The 18,978-nt window shown below is 38.6% G+C and overlaps 1 protein-coding gene across 2 annotated transcripts in view; it reads left to right on the top strand.

Annotated features, from left to right (window-relative positions):
* Positions 1-7,548, top strand: part of LCT (lactase) — a 53,986-nt gene extending 46,438 nt beyond the window's left edge. Inside the window, exons 15-17 of one of the 2 annotated variants that reach the window (XM_037850157.1) lie at positions 4,118-4,341; positions 5,741-5,971; positions 6,582-7,548. In XM_037850157.1, coding sequence (XP_037706085.1) covers positions 4,118-4,341; positions 5,741-5,971; positions 6,582-6,802 — 676 coding nt within the window. In that variant the 3' untranslated portion in view covers positions 6,803-7,548. The remainder of the gene's footprint in view (positions 1-4,117; positions 4,342-5,740; positions 5,972-6,581) is intronic. The other variant, XM_037850158.1, reaches the window with a different exon arrangement.
* Positions 7,549-18,978: the final 11,430 nt, after the last annotated feature.

The raw sequence follows: 18,978 nt of genomic DNA, 5'->3' as shown, positions 1-18,978 counted from the left end.
GATACAGGATTCTTGGTTGGCGGTTTTTCGCTTTCAGTATCTTAAATATATCACACCACTTCCTTCTTGCCTCCATGGTTTCTGCTGAGAGATCCGCACATAGTCTTATGAAGCTTCCTTTGTATGTAATGGATCACTTTTCTCTTGCTGATTTCAGGATTCTCTCTTTGTCTTTGACATTTGATAATCTGATTATTAAGTGTCTTGGCGTAGGCCTAGTCATATCTCTTCTGTTTGGAGTACGCTGCGCTTCTTGGATCTGTAATTTTATGTCTTTCATAAGAGATGGGAAATTTTCATTAATTATTTCCTCTATTATTTCTTCTGCCCCCTTTCCCTTCTCTTCTCCTTCTGGGACACCATGATATGTACATTATTGTAGTTTGTTTCATCCTTGAGTTCCCAGAGACGTTGCTCATATTTTTTCATTCTTTTCTCCATCTGCTCCTTTGCGTGTAGGCTTTCAGGTGTTTTGTTCTCCAGTTCCTGGATGTTTTCTTCTGCCTCTTGAGATCTGCTGTTGTATGTTTCCATTGTTTCTTTCATCTCCTGTGTTGTGCCTTTCATTTCCATAGATTCTTCTAGTTGTTTTTTTGAACTTTTGATTTCTGCCGTATACATGTCCAGTGCTTCCTTTACAGCCTCTATCTCTTTTGCAATATCTTCTCTAAACTTTTTGAACTGATTTAGCATTAGTTGTTTAAATTCCTGTATCTCAGTTGAAGTGTACGTTTGTTCCTTTGGGCTATAACTTTGTTTTTCTTAGTGTAGGTTGTAATTTTCTGTTGTCTAGGCATGGTTTCCTTGGTTATCCAAATCAGGTTTTCCCAGACCAGAACAGGCTCAGGTCCCAGAGGGAAGAAATATTCAGTATCTGGTTTCCCTGCAGGTGTGTCTTAGAAAATTGCTCCACACTTTGATGCCTCAGGTCACTGTGCTTTTCTGCCCAGCAGGTGACGCCTGTTAGCCTATAATTCTTGACTGGTGTGAGGAGGTATGGCCGTGTTCCCCCAGGCTCTGGGGTCTGGTTCTGAATGGAAAGGGCCCCACCCCTTTCCTCCTAGAGAAGACAGACCCCTCAGGTGGAGGTCATTAGCATTTCAATGGTCTTGCTCTCTGCTTGTGGTGTCTCCACCCTTCCTAGAGTCACAGCCCTGGAAACTGAAAATGACTGGGGCTTTCTCCACTGAGCCAAAAAAGAAACAGATAGTCCCCTTCAGACCCAGTCCAAGGCAACCCTCCGGCTCTCCCAGGTCAGTCGTCACCCAAAGCCTCTGTCTGTTTTTGGGGACGCATACCTGTAGTGAGCAGTTCACACTCGCTACTTAAAACCCCAGTTGGAGCTCAGCTGAGCTATATTCGCTTGCTGGGAGAGAGCTTCTCTCTGGCACCACGAGGCTCTGCAGCTCGGGCTATGGGGGAGGGAGTCTCACGACTTGGTTCCGCAGGTTTTACTTACAGATTTTATGCTGTGTTCTCGGGCATTCCTCCCAATTCAGGTTGGTGTATGATGAGTGGATGGTCTCGTTTGTCCCCCCGCAGTTATTCTGGATTATTTACTAGTTGTTTCTGGTTTTTTGTAGTTGTTCCAGGGGGACTACTTAGCTTCCACTCCTCTCTATGCCGCCATCTTGCCTGAGTCTCCCTCCCTCATTTTTGAAAGACAGTTTTGCTGGATGCATAATTCTTGGTTGCTTTTTTTGTTTTCTGTTTGTTCCGGCACTTTAAATATGTCTTCTCACTTGGTTTGTTACATGATTTCTGATGAGAAATCACACCTAATCTTATTGAGGCTCCCTTGTATGTGACACATTGCCTCTCTTTTGTGTCTTTCAGAATTCTCTCTATATCTTTGGCCTTTAATAGTTTGGTTATAACATGACAAGATATGGATCTACTTGGATTTATCCTGTTTTGAGTTTTCGAGCATCTTGGATGTGTATAGTAGTGTCTTCTGTTAAATTTATGAAGTTTTCAGACATTATTTCTTTGAATGTTCTTTCTGCCCCTTCCTTTCTTTTCCTTCAGGGGCTCCCATAATGCAGAGTGTGCTTGACAGTGTCCCATGGGTTCCTCAGGCTCTGTTCACTTTTCTTCTTTCTTCTTTCTGCTCCTCAGACCAGATGATTTCTGTTGTCTTATGTTCAGTTTCACTGATTGTTCTGAAAGCTCCAATATGCTGTTGGTCATCTCTAGGGAATTTTTAATTTCTGTCACTTGTGGTCTTCAGTTCTGTTTGTTTGGTTTCTTTTCATAATTTCCATCTCTCTATAATAATTCTCCTTGTGTTCATCTTTTATTTTCCTGTTTTCCTTTAGCTCTTTGAGCATATTTAGGACCATTTTTTAAAAAGTGGTATGTTTCAGGTTTTGTCCTTCTCTTGGTGGTTTCAAATGCTTTAATCTTCTCCTTTCTTGGGCCATCATTTCCTGTTTCTTTGGAATTTAGACTTTGAGAAGGAAGAAGAGAAGAAAAAGGACAAGAAAAAGAGGAATGAAGAAGGAGGGGGAAAGAAAGCACCTTCCCAGTCTCTGCTGATTGTTCAAGTGCTCTCCTTTACAGCTTACCCACAATGAGTTTGGAGAACAGCTCCAGGTCAAAGCACAGGGCCCTCCCTGGTCCTTTGTGCACATGCCTCTTATCTTGGGCATGCGTGTATGGCCCTGGGAATTCCTGTTTTCATTGATATAAATGTTCCCCTTTCCCTAGGAAACAATTACCTCATGGCCCTGGACAGTGTACTGTATGTCCTACAGCCAATGGTTCCTTGCTCCAGGCAGTATGATTTGACTATTCTCCTAGAGGATGCTGTAGGGAGAGTTCAATAAGCTGCCATCTCCATTCAACACAAGGTCTAAGGCAGCCAGTCCCTCAGCCAACACCAAACAGATGGGGCGAGACATACTTCCAGGGTTACTCTGGAGGGCTACTTTGCTCCCTTTGAACCATGAACAGGGATCCGTACTGAAAGCATGGGCTGCTCTACCATGAGCCAGTGAGGTGCTGTGGGAGGGGCCAGCCAACGCTTTTTACTGATCTTGCACTCGCCCCATTACTGCAATCCTTTATCTGTTTTTTGGAGATTTTATAAAGATGTTTCTGCCAGTTCTTGCTTGCTACTCAAATCTTCTGCTGATCTTCTGTTTGATCATATATAATTTTCATGACTTTATTATCTATGTCTTTTGGTTATTTGTATTTTCCTTTAGGTCTCTGAGCGTATGTATGTGTGTTGTGTGGGTATGTATATATGATATGTAGGGTATGTCCAATGTCTCATGTTTTTTGCTGATGGTTTCTGAAGTTTTATCTTGTTCCTTTAGATAAGCCATCATTGCTTGTTTCTTTATCTTGTAACTTTTGTTGCACAATGTACATTTTTTTATGTGTTAATTCTCGAATTTATTCCCTAAGGTGTCTTTTCCTTAAGTTTTTATGCAGTTAGTAATATGACATAGTTATGTGACAAGAGCTAACAAAAGCAAACAAACCAATGCATAAAAACATTTTTTCACTTTCTTTGAAAATTGGTCTATTTTGGTTGGTGCTCTCCTTCAGAGTTTAGCCCTCCTACTAAGAAGGTTTGCCTAAGAAGAAAGGACAGGGTCCTCTGCTTTTTTGCTGAGCATGTATCCAGTCCTGGGCAGGCACTTGTGATCTTAGCGTTTCACCCATTTACAGGGATTTGGATATCCCCTGTTTTCCCTATGAAATAGACTTTTCCTTGTTTAGATGCTCTAGTGCCTGCCTTGAAGCCAGTAATTTTTGCCCCAGGCTGCTTCGATTTGATTGTTTCTTCCATGGTTTTAGCTCCTGCAAGCTGCTTCTGTGTGCAAGGCAAGTTCTTGAACAGTGAGCCAGAAATGAGTGTCCTGGTTCAGTCCTTCAGGCTACCTACCTGATAGGCTGATACCAACATACAGGCACCCCAGCATGTGTGCATAGGGGTTACTCTGCTCCCTCTGGAACAGGGCAGGGACCCACAATGACAATACAGGCTGGTTCCATACTGCACCAGGGGGTGGTTAGATACATGCCCACAAAGATGCCATAAACTTCTCCGTACTTCTGTCTTTGCTGACCAGAATCTCCTAACCTTTGTTCTTTGAACTACTAGGGGAGTTGCCTCCATCACAGATCGATCTTGGCCAGATTCTGGCTCCTTCTGGCTGAAAATGACACCTTTTGGCTTCAGGAGGATCCTGAACTGGTTGAAGGAAGAGTACAACAGTCCTCCAATTTATGTCACGGAGAATGGAGTATCCCAGCGGGGAGAAGTAGACCTCAAAGACACTGCAAGGATTTACTACCTCCGCAGTTACATCAACGAGGCACTCAAAGGTATCATAGGCCCCACCATCCCTTGACATGCACCTTTCACCACTGGAAATATCTGCTAACATAAGCAGCAGGGTAGTGCTGCTTCGATGAGCCCAAGTGCCACAGTAACAAGAGAAAGATGAAGTTGCCCTCCTATTGGGTATTTGCCTATTTGGGGCAGCATTTTAAGTTTTTTCCCTCTTTGATCTAAGCTCAGCAAGCAAAGCCAGTTGCCTGATAGCAGCTAGGCCTCATTTCCTGGCCTGAGTGGTTTGCTCCCCTTCATCTTCTCTGATGTCGCTGAATAGCAGCACCATCCTGAGGCTGTCAGGGGTCCAGGAAGGATAGACGGGTGGTTCTCTGCAGGGTCTTGTTTTCCAAGTAAAAGTTTGTAACACTCAACTCAGAAGGACAATTTGGGATGGGACTCAGAGAAGAGAATGGTAAATAATGCTGAATAACAGAGACTGAGCAGGTATATACCCAAGAGAATTGACAACAAGTAGTCAAACAAGTATGTGCACAGGTATGTCCATAGGAGCACTAGTCACAATAGCCAAAATGCGGTAACAGCCCACATGCCCATCATCACAGGAATAGATGGACAAAGTGTGACATATACATTCAATGGAACATTTTTCAGCCATTAAAAGGAATGAAGTACTGATTAAAGCTACAATGTGGATAAACCTCCAAAACATCATGCTGAGTGAAAGAAGCCAAGTACAAAAGGCCACATATTATATCATTCCATTCATATGAAATATGCAGAGTAGATGTAAAAAGCAGATTGGTGGTTGCCAGGGGCTGGGTATGGGGTTTTTACCTTGGAGTGATGGAAATGTTTCGGAACCAAATAGCAGTGAGCAGTGGTGGTTGTACAACAGCATGAGTATAATAAATGCCACAGAGTTGTTCACTTTAAAATGGTTCATTTTATGTTATGTGAATTTTACCTCAGTAAATTATTTTTTAAAAAAAGACTATGTACAATGTGCCAGCCAAAGGAAATGATAAAAAATCCTATTTCTGTGAAAAGCTTTTCTACCCAAAACCAAATATTTTCTATTGGGAGTATTAATATTCTAAGGTACTGACCAAGACCAATATTCTGAGATGCACAACAGAGGACAGTCCATGTCCCAGTAGGACTAATTTAATCTGTGCAGTTATCGACTCCCATTTTGGGCGAGCCTTTCTAGAAAGATACTTGGGGCTCTGCAGCTCCAGCCACCGAGGACCAGCTAACAATTAACACATCCAAAGGATGGGGCTGCTCTTTCAAAAAGCTAAAATTAGAGGCACCATGATCTGGCAGGTGTGGACTGTGGGAGAGCCCTGGGCAAACGTGGCTTCATTGGGCCTGGTAGAAACATGTGCACCAGATAAGGAATGCTCACGCCCAGGCCTCTGTGTTCAGCAGCTGTGCAGGATAAGGTGGACCTTCGAGGATACACGGTTTGGAGCGTGATGGACAACTTTGAGTGGGCCACAGGCTTTGCAGAGCAGTTTGGTCTGCATTTTGTGAACTATACGGACCCTTCTCTGCCAAGAATCCCCAAGGAATCAGCCAAGTTCTATGCCTCCATAGTGCGGTGCAATGGCTTTCCTGACCCTGCTGTGGGGCCTCACCGATGTCTGCAGCCAGAAGGTGAGAGGTTGCTCTGGGGGAGGGGCTGGAAAAGGAGCCTTTTCCAGAATATTTTCTTCAGGTTTATTACACTCCTCCCTGTCTCTCCGTCCCCTTCATTCATTCAACCAATATTTATTTCCTTTGAATGTGCCAGGCATTCTTTGATATAACAACAAATGATACACCTAGAAACTAGAGCCCTGGTCTGGGAACAAGCAGGTCTAGATTCTTCTAACTCTACCACTAACATGCTGTGACCTTGGGCAAGACATTAGGCAAATGCCTCTGGGAAGCTGCAAGGATCAAATAAAATGACTGTGCATATACAGTTCCTGACACAATGTAGATGCCTAATATTTACTGAATGACCAGAAAAGTATAAATTATTACACAAATGTAAGAGAAGTATCCAATTGGATACAGGTGCTTAAAATAAAATTGCTTACCTTCATTCAGAGGCACATAATACATGATGAAAGATGAGTATTTTCACCTTTGGCAATGAACTCAGTCTGGCTTTGCTGACTTGGGGTACATTTGTAGACTCTACACTCCAAGTATCTATTAGGGCTTAATATAGATTAATACATATCCAGAGTGTAACCCATCCTTTGTTGTCCTCTCCTAGGTGATGGACCCACTGTCAGCCCCGTGAGAGAGCAGAAGATTTGGTTCCTAGGGCTAACACTAGGGACAACAGAAGCACAAACAGCTCTGTACATACTTTTTTCTCTTGTCCTCCTTGGAGTCTGTGGCGTGGCATTTCTGTCATACAAATACTGTAGGCGTTCTAAGCAAAGGAAAACACAACCAAGCCAGCAGGAATTGAGTCACATTTCTTCATTCTAACCCTCAAGCTACCACCTCCCAAAGTTCGTGAAGTAGGCCTAGTTTTGTTGTATACCTTTGCCAGCCTGAAAACTCTTTTATGATCTTAGAATTCTGCCTATTCTCACCTTCTTCTTCTTCTTAAAGGCCTTGTGCAGTGTTGCAGATTAAAGAATTTTAAGTCTCTGATTAAAATGGAAATGTATATGCATCTTACCCGTTATTGCAAATGAGTGCATTAGAGAGGCCTGCCAGTGGAACTTTTTGTGGTTCTCTGAGGCAATAAATGAGGCAGGTACAGGTTTCAGTATGTAAAGGTGGATAAAATGAGTAACAACCATAGCAATGCTTTTTATAAGAAATCAGCTCTGGGCTGCTGTTATATCTCCCGCCCAATCTTCAAGCTTTTTACTAATCTCACACCTCATGTTTAGCAGAAAATCAAAATGGTACTCACAGTGTGAGGAGATTTGCTGATCCACTTTGTAGTGAAACTGGTGAAAATTATTTTTAAAACAACCATTGAAAGGTTTCAGAAATGGTACTAGAGAAATAGGAAATGAAGATACTTCTAGGAATTCAGGTCAACCAAGATGGTGCTGTTAACAGCTTCCAGAGTGCCAGTCCTTGGCAGAATCTTTAAACAATTAGCAAAAAGTGGCAGAGATATCTTCTCAAAATTCCAAAAAAGCAAAAACAAACAAACCAAAAAAAAAAAACAAACAGTTAAAGGGTTGCAGTAACTGAGAGAGTACAAAATCAAGAAAAACACAGCTTTAAAAATCATAGATGGGGATGATGTCATCAACATGGTCAGACACCCCCTGAAAACCCTCCTGAGATTCAGTGATAAAAAGGACAAATCTCCCTTGTTTAGAACTCTAGAGGAAGACAGAGACTGGAGAAGGATTCCACAAACACTGACTCAAAGAAAGAGAAAAATATAAGTAGGAAACTTCTGTCCTGGTTGGGCCCTTCCCTTCCTTTCTTTCCCCTCACTCAGCCCCTCATAGTTTGGGGAACACCCAGAGGCAGTGGTGGGGCAGGATCCAGATTTTAAAAAAGCCTCACAGCAGTGATTTAGGTCCCCACACATATCCAGACACAGGGAGCTAAGTCCATAGAGACCCAGGGCAGAACACAAGCCACTGAGGAGTGCTGAATAAAAGAGGGCCCCAAGAAGGAGCTTCCAAAATGGAGGATTAGGGAAGGAATGGCAGAACGTACTTCTTTCCCTAAAGCAGCGAGTAGCTAGGCAGAAGCTGTCCAACTCAACCATTTGGGAATCCAGGGAACAGGGGAGACAGTACAATGCTCAGAAGTGTGGAATGAAGGAACCGAGAAACCATGTTCAGAGGCTGTGTTTCCTTCTGCTGCTCCTAGTACGCATCACCCACCCTTGAAAGAGGCAGCAGCAGGCAGCCCAATCCCTGCCTGTTGGGCAGGTGCAGACTGGGACAGTCACGGGAGTCATCTACCAAGTTCAGAAGGGGACACAACCCAACACTGAGCCAGGTATTGCCTGGTGAAATGAAAACACAGGATCCTGCAGTTTCAGCTCCTCCCAGTCAGATGCTGCCAGGCACCACTGTTTCAATGGCTCCAGAAGTAAAATAGATAGCCGAAGAGCGCTAACTGCTTGGCAGGCCAAAAAATGAAGGAAAAAAGAAGGGCTATTGGCGTCTTTCCAGATCCTATCCCAAGGCCCATTAGTGCTGATCTATGGCACCTGCATGGGAACCCAGCCCTGTTTTGACTAGAAAACACCAAAGAGCAAACTGTCAAAAAAGTGCCTAAATACAAAACCAAGCAACAACAAAATCCTAGAGAGAGAAACCAAACATCAGAATACATCCATCAAGATGAGCGAGTATCAAGAAAATCACAAGGCATACTAAAACATAGGAAAATTGGCCCAGTCAATGGAACAAAATAAAAAGTTGGAGGAGACACAGAATTTGGAACAACTAAGCAAACATGTTCAAACAAATTCAATGAGGTGGCTAAAGAGATAAATAATGATCAGAAGATACTAGGTGACAAAGAATTTGAAAGAATACATAGAAAAATAACAGATTTCACAGAAATGAAAGACACTGTAGATGAAATTAAAAATTTACTAAAGACACACAACAGCCGATTTGAAGAGGCAGTAGAAAGGATAAGAAAACTAGAAGACAAAGCAAAAGGAGCCGAGAGGTCACTCTGGTGGGCACTCTTACGCACAATTTAGACAACCCTTTTTAGGTTCTAAAGAATTGGGGTAGCTGGTGGTGGATACCTGAAACTATCAAACTACAACCCAGAACTCATGAATCTTGAAGACAATTGTATAAAAATGGAGCTTATGAGGGGTGACAATGGGATTGGGAAAGCCATAAGGAACACACTCCACTTTGTCTAGTTTATGGATGGATGAGTAGAAAAATAGGGGAAGGAAACAAACAAACAAACAGACAAAGGTACCCAGTGTTCTTTTTTACTTCGATTGCTCTTTTTCACTTTATTATTCTTGTTATTTTTGTGTGTGTGCTAATGAAGGTGTCAGGGATTGATTAAGGTGATGAATGTACAACTATGTAATGGTACTGTGAACAATCGAATGTACAATTTGTTTTGTATGACTGCGTGGTATGTGAATATATCTCAATAAAATGAAGATTAAAAAAAAGAAAGAAACAGACAAAAGAACAAATGGAGGAAAAAAAGGAAAAATCTGAGCAGACTCTCAGAAAAATGACTGACAACATGAAATGCACAAACAGATGCATCATGGGTGTTCCAGAAGGAGAAGAGAAGGGAAAAGGACCAGCAGGAATATCTGAGGAAATAATGGCTGAAAATTTCCCAACCCTTATAAAATACAAAAATATGCAAATCTAAGAAACCCAACATACTCCAAACAGAATAAATCCAAACAGACCCACTCCAAAACACATACTAATCATACTATCAAATGCCAAAAGAGAATATTCTGAAAGCAGCAAGAGAAAAGTGACTCACCGCACACAATGGAAACCAAAGAAACTACATGTTGATTTCTCATCAGATACCATGGCAGTGAGGGGGCAGTGGTACAATATATTTAAGATACTGAAAAGAAAAACTACCAGCTAAGAATTCTGTATCCAGCAAAACTGTCCTTCAAAAATGAGGGAGATTCCTCTGATCTATATATCTATCTCTGACAATGACCTACCTTTATTGTTAACCTCCCTTTACTGTAAGTCTTAAAATTGTGTGGAGTGCAATACTAGGGGTTAATAATGGGGGGATAAGGGATATGGGATGTTTGGGGGGTTCTTTTTATTTCTTTTTCTGGAGTAATGCAAATGTTTTAGAATTGATCATGGTGGTGAATGTACAACTATGTGATGATACTGTGAAACACTTTATATACTTTGGATGGCTTGGATGGTGTATGAATGTATCTCAATGAAATTATATTTAAAAAAACTGCAAAAAAAAATAAGGGAGAGTTTAAAACATTCACAGATAAACAGAAGCTGAAAGAGTTCATTAACAAGAGGCTTGCTCTACAGGAAATACTAAAGGGAATTCAGCTGGCTGAAAAGAAAAGACAGGAGAGGCTTGCAGTACAGTACAGAAATGAAGACTGTCAGTAAGGGTAACTAAAAGGATAAAAAGAGAAAGAGAGGAAAAAAAATACCTGGCACATAAAAGCCAAAGAATAAAATGGTTGAAGGACTGCTTTAACAATATAACATTGGATGTTAATGGATTAAACTCCCCAATCAAAAGACACAGATTGGCAGAATGGATTAAAAAATATATATATGATGCATCTATATGCTGTTTACAAGAGACTCATTTTAGACCCAAAGATACGAATAGGATGAAAGTGAAGGACTGAAAAATAAATTCCACACAAGCAGTAACCAAAAGAAGCTGGAGTAGCTATAATATCAGATAAAATACTTTAAATGCAAAAATGTTATGAGACAAAGAAGGACACTATATATATATTAATAAAAGTGGTAGCTATGCAAGAGAATAACAACCATAAGTATCTATGTACCCACTCAAGGTGCCCCAAAGCATGAGGCAAACATTGGCAAAAATGGAGTAATAGACATCCTACAATAATAGTGGGAGACTTCAACACACCATTCTCTTCAATAGATAGGACATCTAAACAGAGGATCAATGAAACAGAGAACCTAAATGTGATAAATGAACAAGACCTAAAAGACATACAGAACATTGCACCTTCTCAAGTGCTCATGTATCATTCCCTAGGGTAGACCACATGCTGGGGCATAAAACAGGTCTTAAGAAATTTTAAAAGACTGGAATTAAAGCGCTTTCTCATAATGGATCAGAATGGAATGAAGGTGGAAATCAGTAACAGCAGGGGAACTGGAAAATTCATAAATACCTGGAGGTTAAGCAATCAGTGGTTCAAAGAAGAAATTGCAAGAGAAATCAGTAAATACCTCGAAAAGAATGAAAACAAAAAATGAGAGCACAATGTATCAAAACTTATGGGATGCTGCAAAGGCAGTACTGAGTGGGAAATTTATAGCCCTAAATGCCTGCATTAAAAGGGAAGAAAGAGCTAAAACCTAAGACCTAACTGAACACCTGGAGAAACTAGAAAAATAGCAGCAAACTCATCCCAAAGCAAGCAGAAAGAAAGAAATAACAAAGATTAGACTGGAAATAAATGAAATGGAGAACAAAAAAATAATAAAGAGAATCAGTAAAATCAAAAGTTGGTTCAAAACTAACAAATCCTTAGCTAGACTGACAGATAAATAGAAACAATGCAAATAAAAACAGAAATGAGAGGGGGGTAATTACCACAGACCATGAAGAAATAAAAGAAAGAATACTATGAACAATGGTACACCAACAAACTAGATAACTTAGATGAAATGCATAATTTCCTAGAAACCATCTTAACAGAATGAGGGGGGAAAAACACCTGATTTCAATTGACGCAGAAAGGCATTTGATAAAATTCTGCATCCCTTCTTAATAAGAACACTTGGAAAACAGGAATAGAAGGAAAACTTCCTCAACATGATAAAGGGCATATATGAAAAATCCACCAGTAATGTCATACTCAATGGTGAAAGAACACTTTCCTTCTAAGATCTGGAACTAGACAAGGATGCCCACTGTCACTGCTATTATTCAACATTTCTGAAAGTTCTGGCCAGAGCAATTAGGTAATAAAAAAAAATCAACGACATCCACATTGGAAGAGAATTAAAACTTTTATTATTTGCAGAAGACATGATCCTATATGTAGAAAATCCTGAAAAATCCACAACAAAACTACTAGAGCTAATAAACTAATTTAGCAAAGACCAGCATGCAAAATTTGATGGTGTTTCTACATATTAGTAATGAACAATCTGAAGAGGACATAAAAAAAAATTCCAATTACAAAAGCAACTAAAAGTATCAAATATCTAGAAATAAATTTAACCAAGGATAGAAAGGACTTGTACATGGAAAACTACAAAATATTTCTAAAAGAAATCAAAGACCTATATAAATGGAAAGACATTCTATTTTTATGGATTGGAAGGCTAAATATTGTTGTCAATTCTACCCAAAGCGATTTATAAATTCAACACAACCTCAACTCAAATCCCAGCATTACTTTTTTTGGAAATGGTAAATAAATCATCAAATTGATATTGAAGGGCAAGGGTTGAAGTTCAAAATAGCCAAAGACCTCATGAAAAAGAACAAAGTTGGAGGACTCACTTCCCCATTTTAAAACTTATTACAAAGCCACACTAGTCACAACAGCATGCTACTGCCGCAAGGATGGACATACAAACCAATGGAATTGAACTGAGAGTTCAGAAATCAATCCTCACATCTATGGCCAATTGATTTTTGACAAGGCTGCCAAGTCCACACAATTGGGAAAGAATAGTCTCTTCAACAAACGGTGCTGGGAAATTGGATATCCATATACAAAAGTTAACTCAAAATGAATCAAAGATCGAAATATAAGAACCACAAGTATAAAACTCCTAGAAGAAAACATAGGGAAGCATCTTCAGGACCTTGTCTTAGGCAGTGGTTTCTTAGACTTTACACCAAAAGCATAAGCAACAAAAGAACAAACAAAACAAAACAGATGGATGGTACTTCATCAAAATAAAAAGCTTTTGTGCATGAAAGCATTTTATCAGGAAAATAAAAATATAACCTACAGAATGTGAAAAAATATTTGGAACGCACATATCCAATAAAGGTTTAATATTCAGGGTACATAAAGAAATCCTATAACTGAACAACAAAAAGTCTTAAAAATGGGCAATTCCCCCCTACATGGGACCTGACTCCTAGGGGTGTAAATCTCCCTGGCAATGCAGGATGACTCCCAAGGATGAATGTGCACCTGACATTGTGGGATTGAGAACATCTTAACCAAAAGGGGGATACAAAATATAACAAAATAAAGCTTCAGCAGCTGAGAGATTCCAATTGGAATTGAGAGGTCATTCTGGTGGGCACTCTTAGGCACTATACAGATAACCCTTTTTAGGTTTTAAGGTATTGGAGTACCTAGAAGTAAATACCTCAAACTATCAACTCCAACCGGGTAGCCCTGACTCTTGAAGACAATTCTGTAACAATGTAGCTTACATTGGGACTGTGAAAGCCTTGTGGATCACACTCCCATTATCCAGTGTATGGATGGATGAGTAGAAAAATAGGGACAAAAACTAAATGAAAAATAGGGTGGGAGGCAGGAGTGGTGGTAATTTGGGTTTTCTTTTCTACTTTTATTTTTTATTCTTATTTTAATTTTTTCTGGTATAAGGAAAATGTTCAAAAAATAGACTGGGGTGATGAATGCACAACTATATGATGGTAGTGTGAACAGCTGATTGTACACCACGGATGATTGTATGATATGTGAATATATCTCAATAAAACTGAATTAAAAAAAATTTTTTTTAAATGGGCAAAAGACTTGAATAGACATTTCTCCAAAGAAGATATACAAATGGCCAAAAGCACATGAAAAATGCTCAAAATCATTAAGTCATTAAGGAAAAGCAAATCAAAACCACAATGAGATATTTCACACCCACTAGAATGGCTATTAAAAAATGAAAATAACAAGTGGAGAGGATACGGAGAAATAGGAACTCATTCTTCATTGTTGTGAATGTAAAATGGTGCAACCACTATAGAAAAGTTTGGTGGTTCCTCTGAAAGTTAAGTATAGAATTACCATTATGACCTGGCAATCCCACTTCTAGGTATATGCCCCAAAGAATTAAAAGCAGGGACTTGAACAGATATTTGCATTCAGATGTTCGTAATGACACTATTCACAGCTGCCAAAAGAAGGAAGCAACTAAGGGTCCAACAATTGCTTGGACAAACGAAATGTGGTCCCTACACACAATGGAATATTATTTAGCCTTAAAAGGCAATGAAGTTCTGATACATGCAACAACATGAACTTTGGAGACGTTGAGTGAAATAAGCCAGACACAAAAGGACAAATATTGTATGATCTCATTAATAGGAAACAATTAGAACAAGCAATTTCATAGTGTCAGAAATTACAGGGTAGGTTACCAGGGGCCAGGGTAGAGAATGGGGAGTTAATGCTTAATTGGTACAGAATTTGTTTGGAGTGATGGAAAAGTTGCAGTAGTGGATGGTACCACTAATGCAAAGTGTTAATAATAAGGGGGGGTATATGGGAAGTTTGTGTATTCTACATGATTTTTCTACAACTTCTATCATAAGAAAAACAACTATATTCAAGTTAAATAAAAAAGAAACTATTCTGGGGAAGAGGCTACAATTTGATTATGTTAACCCAACTGTATCAATAGTAACATTAAAGATGAATCATTTAAACATTTATTCATTGTTCAAATTGTCAGACTGGATTAAAAAAAAACTTGATCCAACTATATGTTGTCTCCAGGAGACACACCTTAGATTCAAAGATACAAACAGACTAAAGTAAAAGAATGGAAAAAGATATATCATGTGAACAGCAACCACAGGAAAAGTGTGATAAATATTATTAGAGATAAAGAGGAACATTATATATTGATAAAAGTGTCAATCCATCAGGAAGATATAACAATTATAACCATACATCAACCCAAAAACAGCAACAAAACATATGGAGTAAAAACGGAAAGAAATTAAGGGAAGAGGGACACAATTCAGCAATAATCATTGGCAGTTTCAATACCTCACTTTTAATAATGGATGGAACAATGAGAAAGGTAATCAACAAGGAAATAGAAAACTTGAATGATACTATAAACCAACTAAACCTGACAGCAATAGAACACTCCACCCAATAACAATAGAATATACATTCTTCTCAGATGCACATGTAATATTCTCAAGGATACACCATACAGTGGACCATAAAACAAACCTCAATAAATTTAAAAGGACAATATAATAAAAAATTGGTTCTCTGATCACAATGGAATGAAATTAGAAATCAGTAATAGGGAAAAGTTTAGGAAACACAAACATGGAAATTAAACATACTCTTAAATAACCAATAGGTCAATGAACCAGTCAAAAGGGAAATGAGAAAAGATGATAAGATGAATGAAACTAAAGCAGTGCTTAGAGAGAAATTTATAGCTGTAAATAAGAACCAATAACCTTCCACATAAGTCCCTGGAAAAAAGCTCAAACTAAATTTAAAGCAGGCAGAAGGAAAGAAATAAAAAAGATTATAGTGGAAGTTAAAAAAAGATTATAGTGGAAGTTAAAAAAAAAAACAGAAAAACGATAAAGAAAAACCAAATATTGGTTCTTTGAAAAGATCAATAAAACTGATAAATCTCTAGCTAGACTAACAAAGAAAAAAAAGATGGAGAGAAGACAAATTACTAGAATCAGAAATGAAAGAGGGGATCTAGTAATAACATTAGAGATTAATAAAAAGGATTATAAAGAATACTATGAACAACTGTAGCCAAAAAAATTTGAAAACTTAGATGAAATGGACATATTCGTAGAAAGACATCAACTTCCACAACTGACCCAAGAAAAAACAGACAATGTGAATAGACCTATAACAAATGAAACAATTCAGTGATTAAAAAAACTACTGACAAAGAAAAGCCCTTGCTCATATGGCTTCACTTTTGTATTCTACCAAACATTCAAAGAGGATTAATACCAATTTTTCACACTCTTCAAAAAAATAGAAGAGGGAACACTTCCCAACTCACTTTATGAGGCCACTATTACCCTAATACCAAAACCATGCAAAGGCCAACATCTGTTATGAATATGGACATAAAAACCTTTAACAAAACACTAATAAACCAAATCCAGCAACACATAAAAAGAATTAGGCACCATGACCCAGTGGGATTTTTCCCCAGGAATACAGCTGGTTTAACATCTGAAAATCAACTGCATTACATCCTATCAATTGGATAAAAAAAAAGATTACATGATTATCTACATACATGCAAAAAAATTATTTCACATAACCCAATACCCTTTCATGATAAAAACACTCAACAAAATAGGAATAGAAGGGAAGTTCCTCAATTCAATAAAGGGCATCTACAAAAAAACCAGAGCTAACATCATTCTTTTTTAATGCAATTTTATTGAGATATATTCACACACCATATAATCCATCAAAATATACAATCAGTGGCTCACAGTATCATCATAACATTTTCATTACTCAAAAATAAAAAAGGACACCCAAAACAACCCATACCCATTCCCCCCCCTTTATTATACCTAAAACTGTTGACTGTAATCCAGTCAACTTGATTCTTGATAACGACTGTATAACTATATAGCTTTTCTTGTATGACCATGTGATTCTGAAAACCTTGTGAATGACACTCCCTTTATCAAGTGTATGGGCAGATGAGTAATAAAAAATAATAATAATGAGGGGATAATGGGTATGGGATGTTTGGGGGTGTTTTTTATTTTTAGCATAATGAAAATGTTCTATAATTGTGATGAATACACAATTATATGATGATACTGTGAGCCACTGATTGTATACTTTGGATGGGTTATATGCTGTGTGAATATATCTCAATTAAATTGCATCTTAAAAAAAAATATGTGTGATACTGGCACAAGGATAGACATACAGACCAAAGGAATCGAATTGAGGGTCCAGAAATAAATATTTGATGAGGGTGCCAAAACCATTTGTCAGAACAACTGCACAGTCACATGCAAAGAATGAAGTTAGACTGTCCTCTCGCAGCATATATATAAATGAGCTCAAATGGATCAGACTTAAATGTATGAGCAAAATCTTAGAAGAAAATGTGTAAATCTTCATCATCTTGGATGTAGCAAAGAATTCTTATGACAACAAAAGCACAAGCAACAATAGAAAAAATAAATCGGACTTAATCAAAATTAAAAACTTGTGTTTAAAAGGACGCCACCAAGAAAGTAAAAAGACAACACAAAGAATGAGAAAAAATAGTTGTAAATCATATATCTAAGGGACTTGTATATAGCATAAAGAATTCTTACAACTCAGTAATAAAAAGACAACCCAATTTTAAAGAGGCACAGGTTTTGGAAAGGCATTTCTTCAAGGATGCTCAGCGTCATTATCAGAGAAATGAAAATCTTAACCATGAGATACAATTTCACACCCATTAGGATAGCTAGAATAAAAAAGATAACTGTTGGTGAGGATGTGGAGAAAGTGGAATGCTCATACACTGCTGGTGGAATGTAAAATGGTTCAGCCACTTTGGAAAACAGTCAGGTAGTTTCTCAAATGATTAAACATAAACATAGTTATCATATGACCCAGCAATTCCACTCCTAGGTACATACCCAAGAGAAACGACAACATATGTCTACACAGGAACTTGTATATGAATGTTTATAACAGCATTATTCATAACAGACAAATGGTGAAAACAACCCAAGTGTCTATCAACAGACAAATGGGCAAACAAAATGTGGTCTATATAGAATATTATTCAGCCACAAAAAGGAATGAACTACCAATACATGCTACAATATGGATGGATGAAAACATGCAAAGTGAAAGAAACCAGACACAAAGACCACATCCTGTAGGATTCCACTTACGAAAGTTCATAACAGAGAAATCTACAGAGACAGAAAGTAGAGTTGTTAGGGCTGGGGTGGGAGGGCAAAGGAGGTTTCTAAAGCATATGGGTTTTTTGTGTGTGTGATAAATATGTTTTAAAATTGACTACAGTGGTGGTTGCAGATAGCTGTGAATATACTTAAAAATCACTGAAATTTGCACTTTGAATGAATTGTACGGCATGTGAATTGTATCTCAATAAAACTATTGAGGAAAACATGGTTTTGTTGAGTGTCTAGCCCTCTACTGCTGCTTCTCCTCAAGTAAGTTCAATAGAAGTTATGAGGTCACACAAGCCATTGGGGGCTTCCACTTTAACTTTCCCACAAAACCAAGGCTTTCTACTTAACCTTTTATTCTCTGAGGTAGAGCTACTATAGTATACAGAAAGAGATGACCTTTGAATTACCCTTTATCTTCCCCTAGTGCCATCTTTTATGTCCCTCCTTGGCTCCCCACTGTCTACAGAACAATTTCTAAGGACTCAAGCATGGCCCATAAGGCCCATGTGATCTGAGGTCAGTTCACTTACTTTGCTTCCCTTCTTCCTCTTCCAATTTGTGGTAGTTCTGAACTGCATGAAGGTCCCTGACCATGCCATATTCCTTGGTGTCTTTGTAAATAAATGCTATTTTCTTTTGGAAACACCTTCAAGTCTCAGCTCAAATAATGTACATCCTCCTCTGGGTGGTTTTCCTGAACTCCCAGACTCCTTCCTCTACTTTCTTTTTCTCTGCTATTAGCTTCCTGAGGCCAAGGACCATGTCTCACTGTCTTCTCCAAGCACATTTTGAAGACAGAACAGAAAGGACACCTGCTCCTTTCACAACCATAACCATAATAGTGGTGGGACCATTAAAAGATGTGGTCTTCACCAATTCTCCTTGAATGTGCTGAGAGAAACACTTAAAAATGTATTTGGCCCAAATATTGTTTCTAGATATCTTGGAGAATTTTAAAGAAAATTTCTGGCTGGTTTTAAAAGGGTGATTCATGCTTGGAATTTTCGGTTTAAGCATTCCTTACCTGAATCATGTCTGTAGCAGATTCCTGTCAAAATGTTCTACTGCAGCAAGCCCCAACC

This window comes from Choloepus didactylus, chromosome 9 (genome assembly GCF_015220235.1).
Source record: "Choloepus didactylus isolate mChoDid1 chromosome 9, mChoDid1.pri, whole genome shotgun sequence".
NCBI classification, from domain to species: Eukaryota; Metazoa; Chordata; class Mammalia; order Pilosa; family Megalonychidae; genus Choloepus; species Choloepus didactylus.
The sequence above is the reverse complement of the archived record's forward strand: the minus strand, read 5'-3'. Positions and strand labels throughout refer to the sequence as shown.